The 24389-nt window shown below is 58.7% G+C and overlaps 1 protein-coding gene and 1 long non-coding RNA gene across 5 annotated transcripts; both read right to left on the bottom strand.

Annotated features, from left to right (window-relative positions):
• Window positions 1-2138: 2138 nt before the first annotated feature.
• LOC147578908 (uncharacterized) lies at window positions 2139-4191 on the bottom strand. Its single transcript, XR_015253324.1, has 2 exons — window positions 3700-4191; window positions 2139-3166 (listed from the first exon to the last, which is right to left on the bottom strand). It is a non-coding gene; the product is annotated as an uncharacterized LOC147578908 (long non-coding RNA).
• A 2244-nt stretch (window positions 4192-6435) lies between these two features.
• Window positions 6436-21196, bottom strand: RAC2 (Rac family small GTPase 2). Of its 4 annotated transcripts, none has more exons than XM_086712345.1 (7): window positions 21037-21196; window positions 19061-19132; window positions 13245-13362; window positions 12577-12639; window positions 12114-12273; window positions 8706-8837; window positions 6436-6570 (listed from the first exon to the last, which is right to left on the bottom strand). In XM_086712345.1, the coding sequence occupies exons 1-6, from the start codon at window positions 21048-21050 to the stop codon at window positions 8707-8709; spliced, it is 558 nt and encodes a 185-aa protein (XP_086568471.1). In that variant the 5' UTR covers window positions 21051-21196; the 3' UTR covers window positions 6436-6570; window position 8706. The 4 variants fall into 4 exon arrangements, with proteins under 4 accessions (XP_086568471.1, XP_086568469.1, XP_086568472.1 ...); XM_086712343.1 differs by having other exon boundaries at window positions 21016-21195; XM_086712344.1 differs by lacking the exon at window positions 6436-6570 and adding an exon at window positions 7287-8056 and having other exon boundaries at window positions 21016-21196.
• Between the last annotated feature and the right edge of the window lie 3193 nt (window positions 21197-24389).

The raw sequence follows: 24389 nt of genomic DNA, 5'->3' as shown, positions 1-24389 counted from the left end.
CTCCTCCCATTCCTGGCAGCCAGGAGCGTGCTGTCCCCTCCCTCCTCTCCCCCACAATGCCAACGCCAGAGCTGACCACAGTGTAGGGTGGAGGCCTCGGCTACTGACGCTGAGGTCCGTCCTTCAAACAAGATGAAGTGAGCCAAAATACCTCCCCCGCCTGGCCCCTGGGGCTGTCACGAGAGTGTGGACACCTATAAAGTGGCTCATCAGCCCTGCTGTTTGCTGCTGGGGTTGAATCTCAGCTTCTGTACTCACCGGCTGTGTGACCTCGGATACGTGACTTAGCCTCTCTGAGCCTCAGCCCCTCATCTTCAACACCTGCAGCGCTGGTTGCCGCGACGATAGAATGCGTCAATCCCTGTACACATCCGCAGGTCCCAGGGACACCGAGAAGCTACACGTAGCGTGAGCCTCCCCTGTCCTCATCTGCGGCGGGGGCAGATGGTCCGGCAGCCTGGCTCTCTTTCTGCAGCACTGAGGCCTTCAGTCTGAACCCCGTGCGGGCCCCAAGCCCTTTGCACAGGCTGTTCCCTGTCGCTCTCTTAATCCTTCAGCAGGTTGGGGTACCAGCCACCCTGAAGCCTTCCCATTCTCTGACGCTCCCTCTTCTGGCTTCTCTTTTATCCATCAGGCAATTATTTTATATTTGGTCTTTTTTTTTTTTTTTTTTTTTTTTTTTTTTTTGTCAAAGCACTGCTTGCCGGTAAATTTTACAAACCAAAGTGATGAAAAGGACTTATAACAGCAGAAAACGGCAGTCCTCCCACAGCCCTGCCCCCACCCTTATGCCAGAGGCAATTTCTAGCTCTTTCTCCGTGTATTTGCCTCCGTCTTGCTAATCATCAGGTTTCTTTTTCCATTTTTTGAGCCTCCAATCTGACCCATTATCTACTGACTTCCTACTATGCTACGTGAGGATTCTAGATTTCTTACACACTCTGGCTCCTTCTCTCCACCCTCCACCGAACGGCGTTTTTGGTTAAGTGCACGTTCAGTGTTTTCATTAGGAATGTACCGTACATGTTATTTCCTGCCCAGCCTGGAGTTCATAACTGCTTCATTTTTTTTTCATTTGCTTGTTTTTTGTGTTTTTAATATCTCAGTTTTCTAGGACTCCGTATTTGCACAAGCTCCGACCTACAGCTCAGGAAAAATCTCACAGGGGAATGTGAGCCTGGTCAGGATTTCTATGTGGCGATGTCTCAACTCTGCCCATCTGTCCTGGCTGTCCTCTGTGCCTGCGCGTGGCTACCGCCCTGAGACGCTCTCTTCCCTGCTCTCTCAGCGATCCCTTTCAGCTTTTTCCCTGTTAGGTCCTGTGTCTTGAATCTTCCTCCATAATGGTTTACTCCCTTATTTTGCCAGTGCGAAACCTCTACTAACTCCCTGAGCCGGTGTGCACGTGTGAAAATAGTTTATTCTCCTCTCATGCGCATGGATAGCCTGGCTGGGTATAGAATTCTAGGTTGAGAATTACTTTGACTCAGGGGTGGAAGGCATCTGTCCATGTCTCTAGCTCTCAGTACTGTTCTTATTCTCAATCAATTGTGGGTAACCTTAGGTCATTTTTTTCTTTATAACGGAAGCTTCTAGGATGTTTGCTTTATCCCTAAATTTCAGAGATTTCCTAATGCGTGGGTCATGCCACCCACCCTACCCCAACAACAAGTGTTTGGGGCATTTAGCACACCGTGTTAACCTAAAGATTTGTGTTCTTCAGTTCTGGGTAAGATTTCTCTATTATTTTCTTTTGGAACTCCTGTTATTTGACTATTGGCCTCCTGGATTAACCCTGTAATTTTCTTGTTGTTTACTTTTACCGTCTTATTCTACCTTCTGAGAGTTGTTTCTATTATTGTTGTTGTTCCCTCTGTTTTTTCTTCCAAACCTTTTATTTAAAAACTATTTTATTTTATTTTTTTAAGTTTATTTATTTATTTTGAGAGACACAGCGATAGCACGAGTGGGGGAGGGACAGAGAGAGAGGGAGAGAGAAGGAGAGAGAGAACCCCAAGCAAGCTCTGAGCTGCCAGTGCAGAGCCCCATGTGGGGCTCAAACCCACAAAACCTTGAGATCAGGACCTGAGCCAAAACCAAAAGCTGGACACTAAGCCACCCAGACACTGCCTAAAAAATGTATTTTTAAAGTTTATTTATTTATTTTGAGAAAGAGAGAGAGAGAGAACACAGGAGGGGCAGAGAGAGAGAGGGAGAGAGAGAATCCCAAGCAGGCTCTGCACTGTCAGCACAGAGCCTGATGCATGGCTTGATCTCATGAACTGTGAGAACACAACCTGAGCTGAAACCAAGAGTCGGACGCTTAACCGGCTGGGCCACCCAGGTGCCCCGTACGTTTTTAAAATTTTAATAAACATAGTATTTTTCATTTCTAAGAGCTCCTCTCGGTTTTCTGATTGTTCCTTTATTATGGTATTCTGGTTTTGTTTATGGCTATGCTATGTTTCCTTCTCTCTCCAAGGATAGCCGTGGTAGTTTCTTCAAAGTTTTCTTCTGATCGCTGCCTTGTCTCTATTTCTTGCTAATTCCTTTTTCTCTGTTTGTTTGATTGAGTTTTCTTCAATCGTCCATTCATCTTCTGTTACCCATTCATTTTTCGGAATGAAGCCTTAACACTCAGGTTGGCAGCTCCATGTAGGAGGACAGGGCTTGCGAGGCAATGAACATCGCTATAGGGACAGCTGGCTCTTTCGTCAAGCATACCTAGATGGGACCAGAGGTCAGCACCTGTGAGACTTCTCTCTGGGGTGGTCAGATCCTATCCACAGACTCCTATCTGTATGCCTGGGTGCTAGCATTCCTGAACTAAGCCAGGGAGAGGAGGCGGGCTAGGGTCGCCCTGTTTGGTATTCCGACTTCCACTGAATCCCCCTGTATCAGTCAGCTACTGCTGTGTAACAAACAACCACACACATGGCTTTGGTGCACGAGAATAAGCATTTATTGTACCTCACACCTTCAGGTCAGCTGGAGTGGGTTAATCTAGGCAGGTCGGCTCTGAGCTGCAGACAGCTGGGTACCTCTGCCGTCCCATTCTTGGATCCACTGGGCTTACCAAGGCATGTTCTTTTGTCAGCACAAGAGAGCATGTCCAAGGGTGCAAGGACATCGAGTCTCTCCTTACGATGCGTATGCTAACATCCCACTGGCAAAAGGCAAGGCTGAAGGCCAAAGCTAGTCAGTGGAGCAGGGAGGGGAAGTGTGCTCTTACCCTGGAGGGGGGCGTGGAGGGAGTAATCACCTGCCAAGCATAATCAGACCTACTGCACCTCAAACAATCAGTCTGGGGGCTCACCCCCGCCTGCCCTGTAGCTGGTGTCCTTGGGTCCAGAAATGTCTGGTTGGATTTTCCTGCCCAGGCTAGGGAGGGGATGGTTGCCTGGCTGCATCGTGCAGGGTGGGGGGGGAGGGGGGAGGGGCTCTGGGGTCTAATTGCCCCTTAAACAAACTTCTAAATAACCCGCCAGTTCTCAGCCTCCCGCCTGGCCATCTGCGGTGGCTGAATCCCCCACTTGGAAGCTGCCCTGGGATTCTGCAAGGCCCGGTGGGTTTGCGTCTCTTCCACCTGCAAACCCTCCCCCCCCCCCGCCGCCCCTCCCGCAGCACAACAGGCGCTTGGGTTTGCCTTCCCCGGGCCTCTGTTAAATCATTTACCACCCCTCCATCTGCTCTCCGTACTTGTGTGCTGGGCGCTGGCTGGTCTGGGTTCACAGGTGTCTCCTGGTTTCCTTGAAGATGAGAGTTTGTGTTTCTGTTTCGTGTTCTCCATATCGTCGTCGTCGTGGTGGCTGCTTTTCAGCAAGGGGGAGGGGCCAGAAGCAGCTGTGGCCCAGGACCCCGAGACAAGACCCTCCTCTTTGCTCTGTTGCATACACTTCTGTGGTATGTGGATCGACCACACGGCAGGTGTTGAGTTGCTGGTCGGTCTGTCTTACCGGCCCCTGAGCCCCCTGGGGAGCGCAGGGCCGGACGTCACCCTCACGGCACCTCCAGCTCCCACGCAGCTTGGCATGGAGCCCCTGGCTCTACGTGAGAACTGAAGTGAACGAAGTTCAAGTGACATGGATGACTGCTCATCGTTTCACCTAGCTTAGGGCCTTCAGAAGTCTTCTAGAACCATCCTAGATCTCCGTCGCCCTCCCCAGAGCCTAGCCTGCCCTGCCTCTTACATCCCATGAGGCCTGGATGGAGTCAGAGGTCCCCAGAGGCGACTCTTTCTCTGGTTGCGGGTTGGGGGGCGGGGGGTGGGGGGGGTGTTAAGAGGGGAGGGCGGAGAGGTGAAACAGCAAAGGAAGAAACTTTCTCGGCCCCAGAAAAGTCGCCGTTTCAGCATACCACGGTATTATTTCCCATGATTTTACGAGGTGGCCGGACTCAGTGGGATGCTCCTCTGCTCCACATGATTTTGGCCGGGGCCGCCGTCATCCGGGGACTCGACTGGGCTGGCACATCCAAGATGGCTGACGCGCACGACTGGCGCCTTGGCCAGGATGGCTGGGAGGCTGGGCTCAGCTGGGGCACTGGAAGGGCTGGGTCTCTCTCTCTCTCCAGTAAAGTCTATTCTTCCGTCTGCTTGTTCGTTTACATCAACAACACGCACGTATCCAGCGTGGACTAGGTCCCAGACACCTGCTAGGGTCATGGTGAGCCATCCAAGCAGAGGGGCCATTGCCCGGGGCTCCCTGCAGACTCAGCTGTCCCCACTGGGCTGTGAGCGAGCTCCTGAGAGCAGGCCCACGTTTGACTCACCCTCAACCCCCGTGTTTGGCACACCGGCCCAATAAGCATTTGCTCAGTGATTGGGTGACTGAATGAATCAATAGCTGGGCGAGCATTTCTTTAGGGCAATGGGCGTATATCGTGCCATCTGGGTCGCACAGACCCCCTGAGGCTTCGCTCTCCTATCCAAGGACCTATCTGGTCCTCTGCCACTTTGCACAGCGATACAGGAGGAAGAACACGGCCCTGGGAGACCCAAGACCTCAGTCACAAACGCTGTCAGCTAACATCAACAGAGGCCTGCCCAGCAGGGGCGTAACCAATAGGTGGTTTCATTTTCCTTTTGTTCCCCTAGCAAGGCAGCCGTTGGCGCCGGTTCTGCGGCCACCCAAAGTTGTCAAGGATCCAGCCTCTTTGCGTCCCTCTGCTCCTCCACTCTTAGCCTGTCAGCTTGTGGCTGCATGCTTGTGGTTTCATGTGTATAAGATGGCTGCTGCAGCTCCAGACATCTCATCATTATTCATCGGGGAAGAGGACAGGACAAAGGGCAGTGGCCATTTTTACGTTTTGTGTTTTTTTTTTTTTTGGGGGGGGGCGGAAGAAAACACGAACTTTCCCAGAAGCCACCTCTCCAGCTGACTTACACCTGCCTTGCTGGCCAGATCTGTGCCTCCGTGGGACCCCAGCAGCAAAGCAGGCCGGGAGAACAAGTATTTTGGTCTGGGGCGAGGGACCTCGCGGCTCTCCCCGAAAACTAGGTTTCTGTTAGCAGGAAGGATGCGAGCAGTGGGAGGAGATGGGAAAGGAGGGTGTCTGCCTTAGTGAGTTGAGCTCCAGCCCGACTCCCGTGCCCTCCTGTGCCCCTGTTTCCTTCTCCGCAAAACCAAGCTACTAACACCTACACTGGGTGACCCCCAGGGGGGTTAAATGAGATAATATCGGCTAGGTGAGAACGCACGGTGGTGAGAGAATTTATTTCCTGGCGTTGCTGTTGGCATAAAGCAAGGGCTGTGCCCACTGGGGCAGGCTCGGGGGAAGAGGCACGTGGCAGAGACAGCCCCCCCCCCCCCCCCCGCGCGCCCTTGGCATCTAGGGAAGTTAGAGGCGCGGAGGAAATTCTTCGAGGAAAGAGGACCAGACCAGGGTGTGCCAAAGGCTAAGACGAAAGAGAGGTCTTTGACGAAATGAGAGTTCGGTCTGAGGCTGGAGGCGGGGTGTGGCCAGGCCTCAGGAGTCAAGGGAAGGGGTCCCAGATTTATCTGGAGGCCCCGGAAAAGCAGGGAGCAAATGAGGTTCGCTTCAGACTCTGGACGACTGGAGGGGGCGCCCCAGGGCTTCTAAACAACCAGCGTGTCCGATTATGGGGGGTGATGGGTCTGTGTTCGCCACATGCTAGCGAGCCAGCAGGCGTGGGGTTTTCAGGGGGGGTGGTTTGTTTCCGTGGTGAAGTCACCTTAAAAACAGAAAGGCCTTGTCTGAGCGGAGGCTGAGAGGCGCCATGGGGTTTCCCCGCTAAACCCGGTTCCTTTCAAGGGGGTGGGGGTTCCTGGGAGGCCGGTGAGGTGGAGGGCCCTGCCTCTCCCAACATCAGGACTTATGGGGGCAGCTGGGGGGGCGGGGGCGGTGAGCACAGAATCGCAGAGAACAGAAACCCAAAGCATTTCGCAGGCTGGCAACGGGGGGGGGGGGGGGGGGGGGGGGACTTCTGTGCCGTGGGGGACGGGGTCTTAGACCTCTCTTTTTTTATTCCTGCCTTGTAGCTTCCTTGTAGCTTCTCCAGAGTGTCAGCCCCCGAGGGCAGGAGCTCATGTGCAGCACTGGACCCCGCACCTGGAACAGAGGGAGAAGGCGCGCCATAAACATGCATTGGATGCGTGCATGAAGCTTGGACAGAGGAGAGCAACCATCCACAGGAGCGCAAAGGCTGGCACTTGTCAATTAGGAAACTCTAAGGTGGGAGCGCAGTCCCCTCTCTCTCTTAAAGAAACTCGCTCTTGCTTCGTGCCTCCAGGGACGGGCATTGCTTCCTTACCCCGTGGGGACCCTTTCGGTGACCCGCAATAAGGGTGGTTGGGGAGTTCTGGCTGCTCGACACCCATAATCCCGAACTCCAACAAGGGCTCAGTCCTCCTTGGGGAGATAACCCCTCCACCTTAAGTAGATAAGGTTCTTATCGGCTTGGAACCACCCCTCGCTCCAGCATGGGGTGTGGTCCAGGCCTGGCCAATCAGAGCTCAGCACCCTCCCCCCACCAAATAAGATTGGTTGAATATGACCCGCAAGTAAGCTGGTCCAATCAGAGTAAACCTTAATTAGAACTTTGCCTGGGGCAGATACTTGTGTTTTTTTTTTTTTGTTTTTTTTTTTTTTGTTTTTTTTTTTTTTTTTGCCGAACTTGAACCCGGAAGAATGCTCTTGAGAGACACCTGCCAGAAAATGAACCAGACAGCAGGAGGCAGAGCAAAGAGGTACAGGAAAGCAAGCCCTGATGACATAATTTGAGCCCCCCCTCCCTCCTTGATCAAGCTGCACCTGAAGACACGATCTTTCCACATTTGAATCAGTAAATTTATTTTCTGCTTAAGCAGGTTGAATTAGGTTTTCCATTTGCAATAGCAAAAGTCCTGGCTGGCAGCGTCTGAAAGTTTTAAGACTCCTACGGGCAAATGTAGCTCAGGGTCCTGTGAGCGGTGGAGAAAGCCTCGAGGGGTGGCAGGAGTCCGCGGGACCCGGGGTTTTGACGGGCGGTTGCAGGTACCCGCCGACATTCAGAGAATTTGGTTTATTTCATGTTGTCCCAAAGAAGAGCGCTCAGACCAGAGGAGCAAACTTCTGAGACACTCACTTTGGCTCAGGAGAAGGAGAACTTTCAGACAAGCAAGCCCACCAATATTGGAGTAGTAGCCGGCCTCAGGAGGGAGCGAGAGACCCGTCCTTGAAGGCATACTGGCAACAATCTGGCCCGAAATTTCCAGAGGGGATTCAGGCGTCGGGGTGGGACTGGGGCAAAGGGGTAGACGCTGCCATTGTGTGGCAGCGGGCACGGACAGCACTAATGCAAAGGGGGCTCCCCTCTGGCCCCGGGGAAGGGGGGGAGGGCAGGAGCAGCAGGGGTTGGGAACAGAGCCTGCGAATTCACACCCTTCCAGCCCCAGGGGGCCTCCGGCCCAGAGAAGCCCATCAACCAAGCTCTGCAGCCCTCTGCTAGGAAACACCACGGGCGGGGAGGGGACAGCGTGGCCAGCCGGGGTGCCATTGGGCTTTATGGGAGGGCCCTGGAGGTCAGAACCATCTGGCTGGGAGGGCTGGGTGCAACCTGGAAGGCAGACACGCAGGGGGTGAGAATCTGATGGCAAGCAGAACCGCCTGCTCCCTCGCCGCTTTCCCAGCTCAAGGCTCACGGCCGCCTCCTGGCTTTGGCTCCAGGTTGGCCCTCCCACCAGTCCCCCGCCACCCCCCCCCCCCCCCCCCCGCTTGCCCACCACACCAAGGCCTCTCCACCCTTCTAGTCCCACGTCTCCAGGCCGCCTCCAACCCACACTGGTCCCCCTTCTGCCCCCCCTGGAGTCTCAGCTCAGTCTGCCCTGCCTCCACCCTTATGTGCGGTGCTGGCTCCTCCCCGCTCTCCTGGGGGGTGGAGCCAACGCATCTTCCCATCCCGGTCCCCATCCCTGGCCTCCGGCAGGGTCAGCAGGGTGGGAGCCTAGCGACACCCATGCCTTGGCTCTGGCACCTTCCTGCTGGGAACTGGGCTCCACTGAGCTGGACCGGCTCAGGCAAATAGGGAAACTGAGGCCACTGCGATGCTTGCCCTTCTGTCTTGGCCTAAACGCCATTCCCGGTGAAAGGCAAGGCCGCTGAGCAGTGGCTAAACACCCCCCCACCCCCACCCCGCCGTCCCCAGCCGGAGCCTGCTGTGTGCAGGTGGAGGACGGGTCACGAAGCGGGGAAGGAGGCGCTCTTACCCTAAAGGATGCTGCAGGGGCGCTTCTGTGGCCGCGTGGGCTGGGGGCACAGGACGGCCCGGATCGCCTCATCGAAGACGGTTTTCAGGCCTCGCTGGGTGAGGGCTGAGCACTCCAGGTATTTGACCGAGTCTAGGGTGGGGTGGCAAGAGGGCAGGCCCAGGTCAGGGGCCGGCCCTGGGCAGAAACCTCTCCCAAGCCACACAACTGTGCCAGGCTGTGGGGGCCACCTGGGCTGTGCCACTCAGAGGAGAGTATCCACAACTCTGTGCCTCGGTTTCCCCATGTCTGAAATGGGGAGCTTGGTTTCCAAAAGAGAGGCTAAGACCCACAAGAGCAGGTCTGTATCTTCCTTAGACACGTAAGCCCTTAGGGAAGGCAGGCAGGAATTTTGACACATTCCTAAAGGAAACAAGGGCTCCAGCAACAGTGACTGAATCTCTCCACGTCTCAGTTTCTCCGAAAAACTAGCCGCACACCTGCCTCCACGCTTCCCCCCCGGGAGGCCTGAGGCGCTCACAGCCCGGTCACCAGGACCTTCCAAGTGCCATCTGACCATTCCTTAACATCGTCCCATTTGACAGATTCGGAAACTGAGGCTCGTAGGTGCGAAATCATTTGTCCAAAGTCACATGCTGGGTGTTTGTCGTCCACCTTGGGGCGGCCGGGGACTGTCAGTGAGGGGAAAGGGAGTAGAGAGTTTTCCCTCCCTGTTGAGGGGACCAGCCTTCTCCCACCTGACCGCTCAGGGCAGGAGCCCGGGGCACAGACGGTCAGGCGGAGCCCTTACTCCCAGGGGCCGCGTTCATGCCCTTCTGGAAGGAACCTGCCTGAGTTCCCGCGTCTGCTACAACACAAATCGTTTACCTGAAGTAAGGAACCACAAAACCCCTTCTTTGAGAGGGCTGGGGCTGACCTCAGGAACCAGAGGAAAGGCAGGGGCAGGCAGGGGAACTTTGTCCCCCCACATTCTGCCCTTCTAGGAGGAAGGAAGCAGACCAAGGCTGATAGGTGCCCCTGCCAAGCACTGAGCTGGGGGCTTCCAAACACCCTGTGAAGAAATACTGTGATTCCCCACTTCCCAGATGAGGAAACTGGCCCAGAGAGGGGAAGCCTGGGGCCCAGAGACACACAGCTGGGGAGAGGGGAGCCAGGACCTCAAGAGGGACTGCCCCTGGAAGGAGGAAGCCCACAGATGCCCTGGGGTTGGGAAGAAAGAAAGGGCAGTGACAAGGAAACCAAGGTTCAGAGAGTATGTCACTTGCACAAAGTCACATGCTGGCTGTGTCCCCTGCACTCGGGAGCATATTCCCAGCAGGGAGCGCACAGAGTGGTCCCAGGGCCTGGCTGGCAGAGGCCAGACTCCCTTGGTTCAGGTTCAGGTTCCGGAGCGTCATCATCTTATAACCCTTTTGTGCCTAGAAGGGTGTCGCCGGGCATTGGCCACTGTCTCCCTGCGAGGGACCACAGCCAGCGTCGACTTCTTCCGCACCCACCAACTGCCTCCTCCCTGGCACCTGCCACCCCCTTGCTTCCTCTCAGCTCAGTGGCATCCAGAGCGACGGCCCTGAGTGGAGGTAGAGGGGGGTGGGGGGAGGGTGCTGGGCTCCCTTCAGCTCTGCCTCTGATCACCCTAGGACTCTGGCCAGTCCCCCTCTCTGTGCCTCAGTTTCCCATCTGTCTAGGACATGGTGACTCGGGATGCATATCAAGTGGAGGCAGGTGGGGTAGAGCAGCGCCGAGGGCGTGGGGGCAGGTCAGGGGGGCCGCAGATGCCCTTGATCTCCATGACTAATGGAGCCAGGTTGCCAGCTTTGGATCTAAGCTCTGCCCTAGCCTGGCTGGGTGGCCTTGAGCGGGCGACTTCTCCCCGAGCTTCACTCTCCTCTTCTGTAAAGTGGGGTCAACCAGAGAGCCTCCTTCATGGTCGCCGGGGGAACTAGGAGGGGAAGTACATGGCCCAGCGCCCAGGAGGTGCTCAGTCTCCATCAGCCAGCCGCGATTATACCAGCCGGGACCTCAGCTGCCTCCCCAACTCGCCACCACAGGCTGGGGGCCGAGGCGGCCACCGCCCTTCTCATCACACCAGCAGGTCCCCCTCTCCGGCCTCCTCTCTGGCCTAGGCTGGTCCGAGTCAAGTTCAAAGTCACTGCCCCTGCCCCTGCCCCACCCCCCACTGGGGATCAGCTCCAGGAGGGAGAGGCTAGAGACCAAGGCAGGATCCGGAGCCATCTCCTTATAGAGGAGGAAGGACCTTTGGGGCGTGTGCAGGCCGGCCCATGTGGACGGAGAGACTGAGGCCCAGAGAGGGGGGGCCGCTCTCCCGAGGTCACGCACACAGTCAGCGCTGGAGCCAGGACCGGAATCCAGGCTTCTAGCCCCCTTCTCTTTGTCCCAAAGCACAGGCTTTAGAAGGGAAGGGCTCACAGGCAGGCTGGGGAGTCAGCCCCGGGCAGGAGTTGGTGGGGGACAGGCTGGTCAGAAAACAAGAGAGGGCAAGGGGGCAGGCCCGGTATTTGCGAGGAACGCCAGCAGGCCTAGGAGCCAAAGACCCCAGGATGGGGCCCGGGACCCAGGCTTAAGAGGCAGCCACAGGCCCCCCGAGAAAGATGGCCATGTCAGTGGACTAGTCACAGGAAGGGGGTGGGGGTGGGGGTGGGGGGCAGCTGCGGTTTCTCTTCCTGTAGAGATGTGAGTCCCCGGAGCCCTCCCAGTTCCGGCGGAAGGAAGAGTGTGGGGCTGAGGCAGGGCCGGGGCGGGGGGTGGCGGGGAGGGGGGCCCCAGCCTCCTCAGGGACCAAACCCTGGGCCTTCAGGAACCTGTGTCGAGGCAGAGCGCCCCGGGCAGCTGGGTCACTGCTCATAGTGGCCAGACTCGGCTGGGGACGCTTGGCTCTCGGGCAAGAGCCCCACCCCCAGGCCACAGGCAGGTCAGGCCTTGACCAAGGACAGCAGGCCCAGGTACCAGGGGAGAGGCTGGACCCATCGGTTCTGGCCTCCCCGGTGCAGGAAGCCCTGAGCCGCCACGAGGAGGCCGCCGAGCCAGCAACGTGCTCTCTTGCATTCCATTCCCAGTTCTGTCACCTGCTGGCCCTGTGACCTTGAGAGGTGACTTTACTTCTCTGGGCCAGTAATCGGGAGGCAAAGAGGAGTTGGCCTGAGGAGGGGGCCTGGGGAAAGGGAAGTGAGAAGGAGGCAGAAGGGAAATCACCCCTTCAGACCTGAGGCAAAGCACCTCCTCCGGGAAGCCTTCCTGGAAAACTCAAGCTCGACTTGGCTGCTCGTCCCCAGACAGCCAGCCCTCCCGGCACAGCCTGGCTCGGGAGCCCCTTTAATCCCGCGTGAGGCTGAGGCGGGCTCCCCCCTGCAGCTGGGTCCCCTCTCTGAGCCCGAGCCCCGAGCCCCGTACCGATCTCCTTGGCCAGTGCCAGGCCCTGCGGGTAGGTAATAGGCGCCAGCTTCTTCTCCTTCAGCCTCTCGATGGTGTCCTTGTCGTCCCGCAGATCCAGCTTGGTGCCCACCAGGATGATGGGCGTGCTGGGGCAGTGGTGCCGCACCTCAGGGAACCACTGGGTGGGCGGGCAGGGGGGGTGAGAGGCGGTGCGGGCAGGAGGGGGCACGGGAACGGGGAGAGGAGGGGCACCGAATGTGAGGAGAGAAGAGGGGTGGCGAGGCGGGGAGGAGGGGGAGTAAAGCTAACCACCCCAGCCCCCTCGGAGCCCCCTCTGAGTCTCACCCCCGGAGACTCACAGCCCTGGTTGGCACTGGGGACCCTCCGCTGCCCCTGCCCCTGCCCCTGCCCTAAAGTCATCAGCAACCCCTCCCCGGGTCACCCGCCCCAGGCCCCCAAGGCCCCACTCTGTCCTGCTCACCTTGGCACGGACATTCTCGTAGGAGGCAGGGCTCACAAGGGAGAAGCAGATGAGAAAGACGTCCTGGGGACAGAGCAGGCAACGGTCACCCGTGAGAGGCCTGGAGGCATCACCTGGGCCCTTCCCACACCCGGGCAGCCACCGAGCTGTTTGTTGATCCAGGCTTTTCTAAGGGACTCATCCTCACACGACAGGCTGCCCCTTTCTACAGGTGGGGAGAGTGAGGCTCACGGAAGCCCGGGGTTTGTCACCCGGGATTCCAGAACCCGTACGCCTCACCGGGCACTCACTACCTACCCTCTGGTCACCAGCCCTTTCCCGGCCAGCCTGGAGGGAGAGGCTGTAGGCTCGCCCCCATCTCTCCTCCTCTCCCCAGCACCCCTGGGACTCAGAGTCCGGGGCTCCCTACTTGGGCCCCGTCCGGGGTCTTCCTGCCCCACCCTGGGGCAGCCCCGGGGGGTGCCAGAGCCCACGAGGCAGGGGGGCCGGGGAGATGGGCACAGTGAGAGCAGGGTAGCTGAAGGCAGGCGGGGAGGGGAGGAGGCCCCGCTCTGGCCAGAGGGGTCATTACTGACAGGGGCAGGGTTGCCCGGCCCTGGCCCCAGGGCATCGCCCCCAGAGGGAGCGGGACGAGCTCAGGCTGGGGACAGGAGGACAGGGAAGCACACCGTCTGTGGGTAGGAGAGCGGCCGGAGGCGGTCATAGTCCTCCTGCCCCGCGGTGTCCCACAGCCCCAGGTTCACGGGCTTGCTGTCCACCATCACATTGGCTGAATAGTTGTCGAACCTGCGGGGAGCAGGCAAGACAGGAGGGTCAGTCTCCACGCCCCGGACCCCCCGGGCCCTCCTTCCGGCCTCCCGTTGCTTGGTGCGGAGGCCCAGGGAGGGGCGGCCACCGTCAGACTCGCACGGGCCCTGTGCAGTCGGCTTTCCCTCTGGGTTTTGCTGTTTTTTTCCCCATTACTGATTCATTACCTTAAAAAAAGTGTTAACTGCAGGTAAACCTCCAGAGAAAGACAAGGTCTCTCCGTCCCTTTTCTGCCCTTGGCCTATCTTTTGAAGAAGTGACTTTGGGGGCGGGGGGGGCGTCGCAGAGCATCCCCCCTAAGGCTCGACCCGCATCAAATTTACCCACTTCCTGTGCTGCCCTGATGTGGGTCACCCTGTCGCGGGTGGGGTCCTCCCCTGAAACAAACCCTGAGAGGAGGAGGTGGCAGCCTCGGGAGGGGAGCGAGGAAGAGGCAAAGAAGGGACACCAGCTCTTCCGGGGGGCGCTATTGAGGGGTCCCAGCAGGGGCAGCTGGGAGACAGGGCGCCCCCCCCCCCCACCCCCCGACCCCTGAGGGGCAGGAAGTGAGGTATTTGTCCAGCATCCTTATCTTGCATTGGCAGAAGGACCTCCGGGGGCGCTAAATTCCTGGTCTTCCAGGCTGGTGGCAGGGGGCTTGGAGTGGGGGGGGGGGTGTGTGTGACACTTTTGAGAAATGCCACCAGCGCATACAGGAAAGACATGTGCCAAAGGGTTGGGTGTGTGTGGGGGGGGGGTTGTTGCTAGGGGGATGCAAATAGCGACAGCTAAAATCTCCCACCAGCACCAGGGAGGCCTCCAGGGCCATCACACAAGCTTCCAGACTTTTCTTTTTTCTTTTTTTGTTTTAATCCAACCCAACACTATTTCTCCCTACACATACCCCTGAAAGGAAAGTGCTGGTTTTTCAGCCTATAGAAAAGAAAACTGAGATCAGAGAGGTATAGCCGTCTGCCCAAGGCCCCACAGCCAGCGAGGGACCGAACTAAGTTAGAAGCCAGTTGTGTGGGGTCCCAGCGCTCACGTCTGACGCTCACTGCCCTGTGCCCCAGCTGGGTTACCACCGATGCCCTCACCTCCCGCCCACGAGGGCTAGGGATCATCACCTTGTCCCTCCCCACGAAAGCCAGCCGCTCCTTGTCCCCTGGCCTGGCCCACTGAGACCTCAGGATCCTCCTCCTTCTCTCCTCATACACCAGCCAAGCTCTTTCCCGGGCAAGGCTCACGCTGCCCACCTCCCTGAGCTTGATCATGGCCGTGCCTCCCACCCAGACGCCACCTCCCGTTCAAGAGTCAAATTCCTGCCCAGGCAGTTCCTCCACTGCGGTGGGGAGGGGGAGGGGCCACCCCCTTCCCCCAGCCTCCACCTGGAAAGAGCTCACTGTGCCCTCCCCTAGGCAACCGCTTTATCTTGACCTTGAAGAGGCAATCCGTGTGTCTCTATCTTGCTGAGGGTCAGGGCTCCACAGGGCCCTGGCTGCTTCCCAGGCCTGGCACCCAATACATGCAGGTAGATGGGAACTAGAGCCGACTGAACTGAAGCCCTTGGAACGCCACCTCCTCCAGGAAGCCGCCCCAGAATGCTGCTTGGTGACCGGCTGCAGAAGCCCCAGTGCTTCAGGGTGCCTCCCGAAACAACTGTTCTGAGAAAGACCCACGCACGCACCCCCAAAAGTGGGCAGCCTGCTATTTTTAGCACCCCATACTTATTCATCCATGGAGTGTTCCGGTCACTTCTCGGTTCCTCAGAGAGCCCCGCTCCCTACTGCCTGGAAGCTGCCACAAACACTTCTCTGACTCTCCACTCTGCTTCCTCCCTCACTCCGCCTCCCCAGTGCCCAGCTGACTCTTACTCAGCCGCCTCTAGCCCCATGTCAAGGTCATCTCCCCTCTAGCCCCATGTCAAGGTCATCTCCCGCAGGAAGCCTTTCCTGCCCCCCAGCCCGCCCATCCAGGCCCCAACCCAGCAATCTTTGCCCAAACAACAGACACCACGCCTGGCTTGTTCCTCACTGCACCCTGAGGCCCCTGAGGCATTTGTCACATAGTAGGGGCTCTGTGTACCAACTCTAGCTATCAGCCATGCCCTGGGGGATTTCAGGAAGAAGGCGCCGTCCAGGGAGACACCGCGGGGCATCACAGGAAAAGACGCGCCTCTGGTGTCTTCGGCTTCGGTCGGAAACATTCCTTTGGGACACGCTGAGGAAGGAGGGACACTCTCCTCTCTAATGTCCAGCCTGAAATTCTGGTGCCAGAAAGCCTCCCAAGATTCCTTGCACCATCCACACACACACACACACACACACACACACACACACACACACACACACTTGTCCCTCCCCAGAGGCCCAGCTGCCAGAGCCGGAGGGATTATTGCAAGGATGCACCAGCGGTCTACACCTCCCGGGGCGGGGGGCCCTTCCTTGAGATCCACAGGTAGCCAGCACCAGAGGAACCGCTCTGGCCAGCCCTCACCCCCTTACCCAGATGAGGAAACTGAGGCCCACAGACAGGAGGGCACTTGCCCAAGATCTCACAGTCAGTCGGCGGCAGAGCCAGGACTATATTCAGAAAATCCCCACCTGGGAAACATTGAGGTCACTTCAGAGCTTGAGGCTCGGAGGTTTGAGCCCGGGCCTGGGGCATCCCTGAGCTGAGGGGAAGGCAGGGAACTCACGTCTGTTGAGCACCCAGAGCCGTCAACGACTGTTCCAGGCCCTTCGTACTTGGGCCACTTCAGTGGGCCCAGGAAGCAGCTGCTACCATTGTCCCCATTTCACACACGAGGGACACACACTCAGGGAGGCTCGGAGGGACCTGCCCCAGGTTACACAGCTGGAGTCTTTTTACCCAGGGCCTGTGCGGCCTCTTTGTGCACCCCTGGGGCTTTGGTCCCAGCCCGACACCTGCAACGGAGTGGAGGAGGGGATTGGGGGCAGGAGGAAGGGGGCTCAGCCCCCAGCATCACCTGACCCCCACCCAAGCCCACCTTCAGAAAGGAACGCAGAGACCAGGGGGCATGCGTGGCTGGTGATGTGGGGACCAGGGAGGATCGACCAGGTCAGGCAGGGTGTGGACCACCGTTAGGACTCAGGTCTTGGTCCTGAGGACAATGGGGCACCGCTGAGGGGCTTCACCAGGCGGGGGGGGGGTGGACGTGATCATCTTGGCTAAGAGGAGACACGGGGTGGAGAAGTCTGGAGAAGGGTAGCTGGGGCCAGCGAGGGAACCACACCCTCGGCGGCAGGAGGGTGGGCGGGGGGCAGCGAGAGCCCAGAAGGGGCTGGACGCCATGCTGTGCACAGAATTCCACACTTGGCTTGCCAGGACGTGAAATGAAAACGAAAACCGAGTCCTGGCCAAGCTGACCGAAATTAACCGGGCGTTCTTTTCTCCCACCAGCTGAGCCGCCCGGCGGTGGCTGAGTTCTGGCACCTTCTCGAAGTAGCCAGAGCGGCCAGTCACTACAGAGCGCCAGTCCCCATCTGTTGGACCCTGAGCTGTCAACCCCCCATGCCTGGCAATGACTGTGCTCAGCTCACCTGCTCATCTGACCATGTGCTGGCCACACATGTGTCCCAGCCTCAGCAAACCCGACCGTCCCCAGAGGAGGGGGATCCCCCCCCCAGGAAAACAGGGATCTCCTGTTTTCCCTAACCCCACTCTCCCCGGCTGCCCCCGCCCTCCAACGTCAAGGGCTCGGCGTGACTCATCTCCCCCTCCCCATCACAGAGGAACAGGCGTGTAGTAGGAGCCTCTCGGAGGGCTTGTCCAGAGCTGAGCGACTCTTGTCGCGGACGACAAAGGAGCGTGGCATGCAGGACTGGCCACATACTTGGCAGCGTCCGATGCAAAATGAAAACGCAAGACCTCTTGTTCAAAAGTTAAGAATTTCAAGATGGCCCTAGGGTCTGACCCAAACTCCCCAGAGTCCTGGGAAGGTAGACCTTGCCTGGTTCGTTCTTATCTGTCGGTCTGCAAGGGGCGTCCGGCATCCCGAGCCCACCAAGGGCCACCAGGAGCCCGGGTTCTCCAAATCGTTGGCAACCACTGGCCCTAGCCTGGCCTCTGCTGGTCCCACCGTCTTGCAGCAGAGAACACGCCTTTCGTTTCCCTGCCCAGGAGAGGTGCCCCGGCGGTGAGCCTGGGATTTCCCAGCCCAGCTCTGACCTTATAAAAAAGGGAAACGGAGGCTCAGAGAGGAGAAATGATTGGTCTAAGGTCCTTCAGCGAACGGGCCCCCCCAGCTGGGACAGGCAGAGAGGCAGGAAGGCAGGCCGGGCCAGGATACCGCCGGTGACAAGGGCCTTTTGCGAGAGCTGCGCCCTCTCAGGCTTAGAGCCAGTCCTGCCTCCGAATTAGGAGATGCCTGATAAACACTTGATGATCCATGGCAAACGGACGGATACGGCAGGAGCAGAGAGGGTTGGACACTGGCACCAGGCCATCTGGGGACTCGGAAGCCAAGCTGGTGCTGAAGCCCGTTTTCCAGGGTCCCTACCCAGGCTTCTTTGCCCTGGCCCGGCCGGCTGCTTGGTGTCCTGGGGGGCAGGCCCCTTGGGCGCCGTGAGGCTCGCAGCTTCCCCCGTGGGTGGCCTGGGTATAACGGCCACCTCTCCTGAGGACCGAGGGAGGGCACACATGTGCGACATTTCATGCAGGACACGGTAGGCCCGTGTTCTGACGGATCCTCCGAGGGCCTCTCCATGGAGTTCAATTCAGGCCAACACGGAACAAGTCTATCAGGTATAAGACGATGTGCATGAGATAACGGGGTGACCGTAGAGTACAAGGCTCCCTGCCCTCCAGAGACACAGTCACAGGAAGGATCAGATACAGTCACTCGAGGGAGTGAGAGGTCCCTTCAGGCTGGATGAGAAAGATTCCTGGAAGTGGGGGGTGGGGGGGCACCGAAGCTGGCCTGAGGGTCTTAGACGCCTGGGAAGGAAAGGCACTCCGGGCAGAAGGAACGGCTTGAGCAAAGGCCCTGAGGCCAGAATGCCCAGGGAGCGTTTGGTGGGCACAAGCAGGCAGAACACAAAGCAAAGTGATGGGCCACGATGCCGGAAGGCGAGGTGGGGAGAAGGCCCCGCAGAGCCTTGAATGCAGTGCTAAGGGTTGGGGAGTTGTCCTGCGAGGGAGGGACCCGCTGAGGGTTGGTGGGGGCGGGGCAGGCGCTTTCCCACTTACCCTCCCCTCCCGAGGCTGCCACCCACGAACTCCTACATACCCGCCTCCACATCCCACAACAGGGCAGGGCTCCCCACTGGCCTCCAGAGGGCACTGCCCTCCCCCCTAACAGCGTGCGTGCGTGCGTGCGTGCGTCTGCTGTCTGCTCCCCCGTGTCAAGGCCCCCGACTACCCCCTCCTCCAACCACCCCATCCCAGCCCCTCTTCTGGGACCCAGCCCCACATCCCACCTCCTGCCGAGGCCCGGCTGGACAGCGGCCTGCTCCCCGGTCTCTTCCACCCCGGGGGCCCAGGCCTCCGCCCTCAATGCCCATCTCAACACCGATCGCTGCTTCCTGGCTGGATCATGAGGCACCTCTGCCAGGCAGAGACCCCCAGGTGCCCACACGGGCCGCCACACAGGAGGTGCCTGAAAAGGGGGTGGGCTCCAGGATGCCACTCTCCCCAGCCTCCCAGCGCCCCGGCCCTCCCCGCCCTGGGGACTCACACGGTGGGGATGTACTCTCCAGGGAAGGCGTTGGTGGTGTAGCTGATAAGAAGGCAGGTCTTGCCCACGGCTCTGAAAGGCAGAAAGTTCGAGAGGACAGCGGTCACGGGCCCTGCCCGAGACACGGAGGTTTCTGAGCACCTGCGCTGTCCCCTGGCCCAGACCTCAGGGCGGGGGGGGGGGGGGCGGGGGTTGGGGGGAGACCCGGGCCCACGTCTCTGGGCCTCAGTCTCCCCGTCTAGAAAACGGCGATGCGTCCATCCTCCCAGGAGTGTGCTGAGTAGTAAATTAGGATGAAGCTTGTAAACGAGGCCAGCACCATGTGTGACACAGCGTAGCAGCTTGTCCGTGTTCGGGAAAGCCTGTCCCTCCCAACCTCACCGGAGAGAGTAACAGTTAAGAACACAGACTTTGGGGGGTCAGAGAGGCTGGCCTCAAACCCCACGAGGTCTGGGCCAGATTGCTTAACTTCTCTGAGCTTCAGCTTCCCCACCTGTAAAATGGGCCTAATGTGAGGTGGGTGGGAAGATTGGAGAGAGGGGAGAACCCGGCGCCTGACCCACAGTGAGCGCTGAAGAGTCATGGCCACAATTCGGGCCCTCTTCCCTGGGTCTGCGAGTCGGCTGGGCCGGGAGGGGATACAGGTAGCGCCATGGAAAGCCCGGGGCCAAGGGGGCGGCCCCCGGGCCCTCGTTTCGTCACTTCCTGTTCTGAGAAGGCTGGCCGCCTTCTCCTCCCCCACCGCCGCCCTCCCCAGGGCCTGCCACCAAGGTAACTTTGAATGACTGGAACGTTGCCCTTGGCTTCTGCCCTCCCCGCCTCAGATTAGGTACAAAGCAGAAGTGAGCAGGGCTGGGCAGAGTGGCGGGCAGATAAGGCCGGCCAGCGCATCCGAATCAGCCGAGGGCCGTCTGATAAACCGACCCGCTCCCAGCAGACCCATCGGAGCCAAAGTCGGTCCATCGTGTCAGGGCCACTGCGACCCAGGGCAGGAAAGAGCTGAGCCTCCCAAAGCCTCAGGCTGCCCCTCTGCAGAATGGGAGGGTGGGAACGGAGGGCTGCCCAGCCGGAAATGCTGGGGTAGGCTGGACTGCACCCAGGATGCCCCTGTGGGCTGGACCCTGAGACGCTGTTACGGCTGGCATCAGAGATCGGCATCTCGGACCAGTCGTTGTACAGATGAGGAGACTGAGGCCCACGGCTGAGAAGGCCCCTCGGCCCAGCCTACCTGGCACGGGCCCTCCCAATCACCCTCCCACCCCTCCTGCCCTCTCCCTTCCCTTCATGTTCCCCTCCCCCTTCTGCTCTTTGCCCACATCCCCCATGCACCGTCCTCCCCAACCAGGCAGGCTGAGGGGGAGGGGAGAGTCAGGGAGGGAGGAGGGGAAGGAGGGTAATATTTATTGAGCACCCTGAGCACAGGACAGCCCTTCGAAATATGTCAGGTGACCCCCCCCCACATCAACCCCAGGGGCGTGGCCTCTCCCCGGATGGGCAAGCTGAGGTTCAGAGAGGCTCTGCAGCTTGCCTGAGGACACACAGCAGAGCAAGCCAGTGACCAGAGCCCAGGTCAGCCTGCGGACGAAAGGCCAGGTTCTTGGTTCTCCACCCCCGCCCCATCTGCCTCCACAGAGTGGAAGACAGGTCCCATAAGAGACCTGTCCCAGCTCTCAGGGTGTAGGTGAGGGGCCCCGGGCACATCTACCCCCAGCCCCGCACCCTCCACCACCTCCCCCCAGGCAGCTTCCGGAGGGAAGTGGGCAAAGAGAGTGGAGCTGTCCTCTGCCCACCTGGGGGGGGGGGGGTGGGGGGCTTTCTCTGGGCCCCGGGGACAAGAAGGGAGCAGCCCCTCCCAGCTGCTTCCCAGGGACTCCTACATCGGCAGGGCGGGAGGGTCTCCGGGGTAACCCAGTCGGGCGGCTCCGGCCAGGTGAGACGTTCAGCCAGGTACCTACCCATCTCCCACCACCACGCACTTGATGGCCTGCATCGCGTCCGGGGCCTGGGAGGCGGCGCTGGTGACAGCTCGGGGCACGGAGCGTTTCTGCGGGCTCCAAGGGTTTGGAGAGCCTGGCGAGGTCCCCCCTGACGGAAGAGCAGCTCAGTAGGACGGGAGGCAGGAGGAAGCGGAAGGGGAACTTACCCAAGCTGCTGCCCCAACAGCCGATTGCAGAGGGCGGAGCATGCGGTCTGGCAGATCAGCCCGGGGCCCCTCAGGTGCCGGCTGGGGCACCGACAAGAGACCCGGGTACCCTCTGGGCTGGGGCCTGACTTGTTGCGCACGGCGCCGGGCTGGAGCAGTTCTCCAAAGGCTTAGGGCTTCCTGAGGAGCTCAGTCCACCTCGGGTCTAAGTGGTAAACACTCAATGAGCTGAAAGTGTGTGCCCTGCACGGTATTCAGGTGCCGGTGAGTCCAGGGTGCAAAAGGTATAGCCCATCCCTGGGGAAGATAAGACCTCGCACGTGTGTCTATAAAACAAGGCAGGAAGTGATGGGGCCAAGAGGGATCTCCAGGGAGGGGACCTCGGGGCTACACGAAGGGAGAACCGGGGCCGGGGAGGTGACATGTGAGCCAGCACTTGAAAGGCGGTGCCGGAGGGAGGACACTCCAGGCCGGGGGATTGCATGAGCGATACACAAGGCTCCCCCAAGCACGGAGATCCCAGAGTGCGGAAGGAGGGGAGGGGCGCGGGGGGTGGGCAGGAAGGGAGGTGGGGGGCCGCTGATGGAGAAGGAGAAATAAAAAGGAAGTTACGGGCAGTGCTCCACACGAGCCAGTCCTGTGCTCGAGGCCACCCTGGGGGACCAGGCACCCTGGAACAAGGATCCGTGACCCGTTGTAACGAGGGGGAAAGGGAGGGTCTGAGAAGGCAGCGGACTCGCTAGGACCGCCCAGCCTGAAATCATACCCAGCGCCAGGCAACTCCAAGTTCACCTGGCTCTAACTGTTCATGGCCACTGCCCCCTCCCCCCCACACCTGGGGGAAGAAAGAGGCAGAGCCGCCAGTCACCCACCCTGGACTGTCACTTAGGACGAACGAGGAGACCCCAGGACAGTGGCCTGCTCCAAAACTTGGCCCGTCGGGGATTCAAACCAGCCAACAAACTTTGATCCTTTCCTCTGTCCTTGGCATTAGCTGAGCTGAGACGGTGGAAAATACTTTGCGGGGCTCAGACGGAGTCAGGAAGGCCCCCCGTGACCCACCCTGGGCTTCCTGCCTCACAAACCACCTAAGGCCTTTATTCTACATGCTCCCCCTGGACCCAGGTTCTTTTCCCATCCACCGCCAGCCCCTAGGACAACCTCTGTGAATCTAAACAACAAACAAAAACCTAAATGCACTGCGGGGTCCTGGATTGGATCCTAGAACCGAAAAACAACGTTAGTGGGAAACGTAGTAAAATCCAAATCAAGTCTGAAACTGAGCGGACGGTATTGTGCCGACGTTAATTTCTTAGTTTTGACAAGCGTGCCCTGGTTATGATGTTCACGTAAGGCGAAACCGGGTGACAGGTATAGGTGAATTCTCTGACTATGTTTGGAACTTTTCTGTAAAGCTAAACTCGTTCCAGAATAAAAATGTTTATTTGAAAAAAAAAAAAGAAAAGAAAAGAAAAAGGAAGAATGTACTTCTTCGGGAAGACACAGCCAATGAGTGAGGCCACATGACTTGGAAAGGGTTATATGTACTGGATTTTATCTCCCATTTGCCCCTCTAGGGAGGAGCTTCCTTACACAGTGAACAGCCTGCCCAACCATACATGGCCCGCACGGCCCTCAGATGGCCCCTGCCCTCCATCCTGAGAAAGCCACTTCTCCAAGACAATCCAAGCAAAAGTCACCCTGACTTAGGGCCACCCAACTCCCTCCTTCGTGCTGCATGCATTCGATTACACACCACCTGAATACCCAGCACTGGGCTCAGCTCTGCAAGGAATACAAAACACAGATTAGAACATTGGCCACAAGGGGCACCTGGGTGGCTCAGTCAGTTAAGCGTCCGACTCTTGATTTCGGCTCAGGTCACGATCTCACAGTTGGTGAGTTCGAGCCCCGCGTCCGGCTCCCACGCTGACCGTGCAGAGCCTGCTTTGGGATTCTCTCTCTCTCCCTCTATCTCTGCCCCTCCCGCTCTCGCTCCCCCTCTCTCAAAACAAATAAATAAACTTCTAAAAAAAGAAAGAGAGGAAGCTGGCCCTGAATGACTTGTGATCTGTACTGAGAGGGACCCGGGGATCCTGAAACCCCTCTCTTGGGTTGTCCCAATCTGCAGGTGGCCCTGAGGCTATGTGGACAGGCCAGGGTTGGGAGAGAAACAAGATGGGAGGGGAGCAGCCCGGTGGACGCAGGGCTGGGAGGACAGTGGGAAGGGCTGTGTGCTTCCAGCGTGAGTTCACTGCTCTGACACACGACTGGCGGGGCCTCTCCTGCTCCCCCACTTTACAGATGAGAAAACCAAGGCACAGAGAGGCTCGCTGACTTGCCAGAGATAATACACTTGTAGCCGCTACATTGGAAGCGAATTTAGGTTCTCCTTATAGGTTCTCCCTCCTTCCCTCTGTGAAGACACAGAGTCCAAAGCTGGCTCCAGGCTCCCAGCTGTCAGCACAAAGCCCGATGCGGGGCTCGAACTCACAGACCGCGAGATCATGACCTGAGCTGAAGTCGGACGCTCAACGGACTGAGCCACCCGGGCGCCCCTAAGAGGATCCACTTAAAGTGCACCGTTCCGTTCATTTTGACAGATATATACACCCATGAGACCTTCCCCCAGATCAAGATACGGAATATTCCAGAACGCTCCCATCACTGCGGGACGTTCCTGCCCTCCCCCCACCACACGCAGAAGCTCCGATCTGCTTTCTGTCTTCCTAGATTACTTTGCCTTTCCTAGAATTTCACATAAATGGAATCACACAGTACGTGACCTTTTGCAAAAGGCTTCTCTCACTCGGCGTGTTTCGGAGAGACATCCGGGTCGCTGCGTGTGCTGTGGTCCGTCCCCTCTCATTAGCGAGCAGGTCCCTCACGGGGATGTGTCACCGTCTGGTTACTCATTCAGTCCTGTACTCTTTTAACCACACTTCGCAGACTCACTGAATCACAGATACGCGGGGCCTCTGGGCATGCGTAGAGGGATCGCCCCTGCTCACATACCTCCGATGACGGGGAACTCAGCCCCTGCTCCCATACCTCCAATGACGGGGAACTCATTTCATTAGGAGACCGTCTCTTCCACCCTCGGGCAACTGGGCCTGTTACAAAAGCTTTCCTCATTTCAGCCCAATCCACCTCCCTAGATTGTCCCCACAGAGGTCCTAACTCTTA

The sequence above is a fragment of the Puma concolor genome, chromosome B4 (genome assembly GCF_028749965.1).
Source record: "Puma concolor isolate L17-30 chromosome B4, mPumCon1.1.hap2, whole genome shotgun sequence".
Taxonomy (NCBI): Eukaryota; Metazoa; Chordata; class Mammalia; order Carnivora; family Felidae; genus Puma; species Puma concolor.
This window is presented reverse-complemented; position numbering and strand designations above follow the sequence as displayed.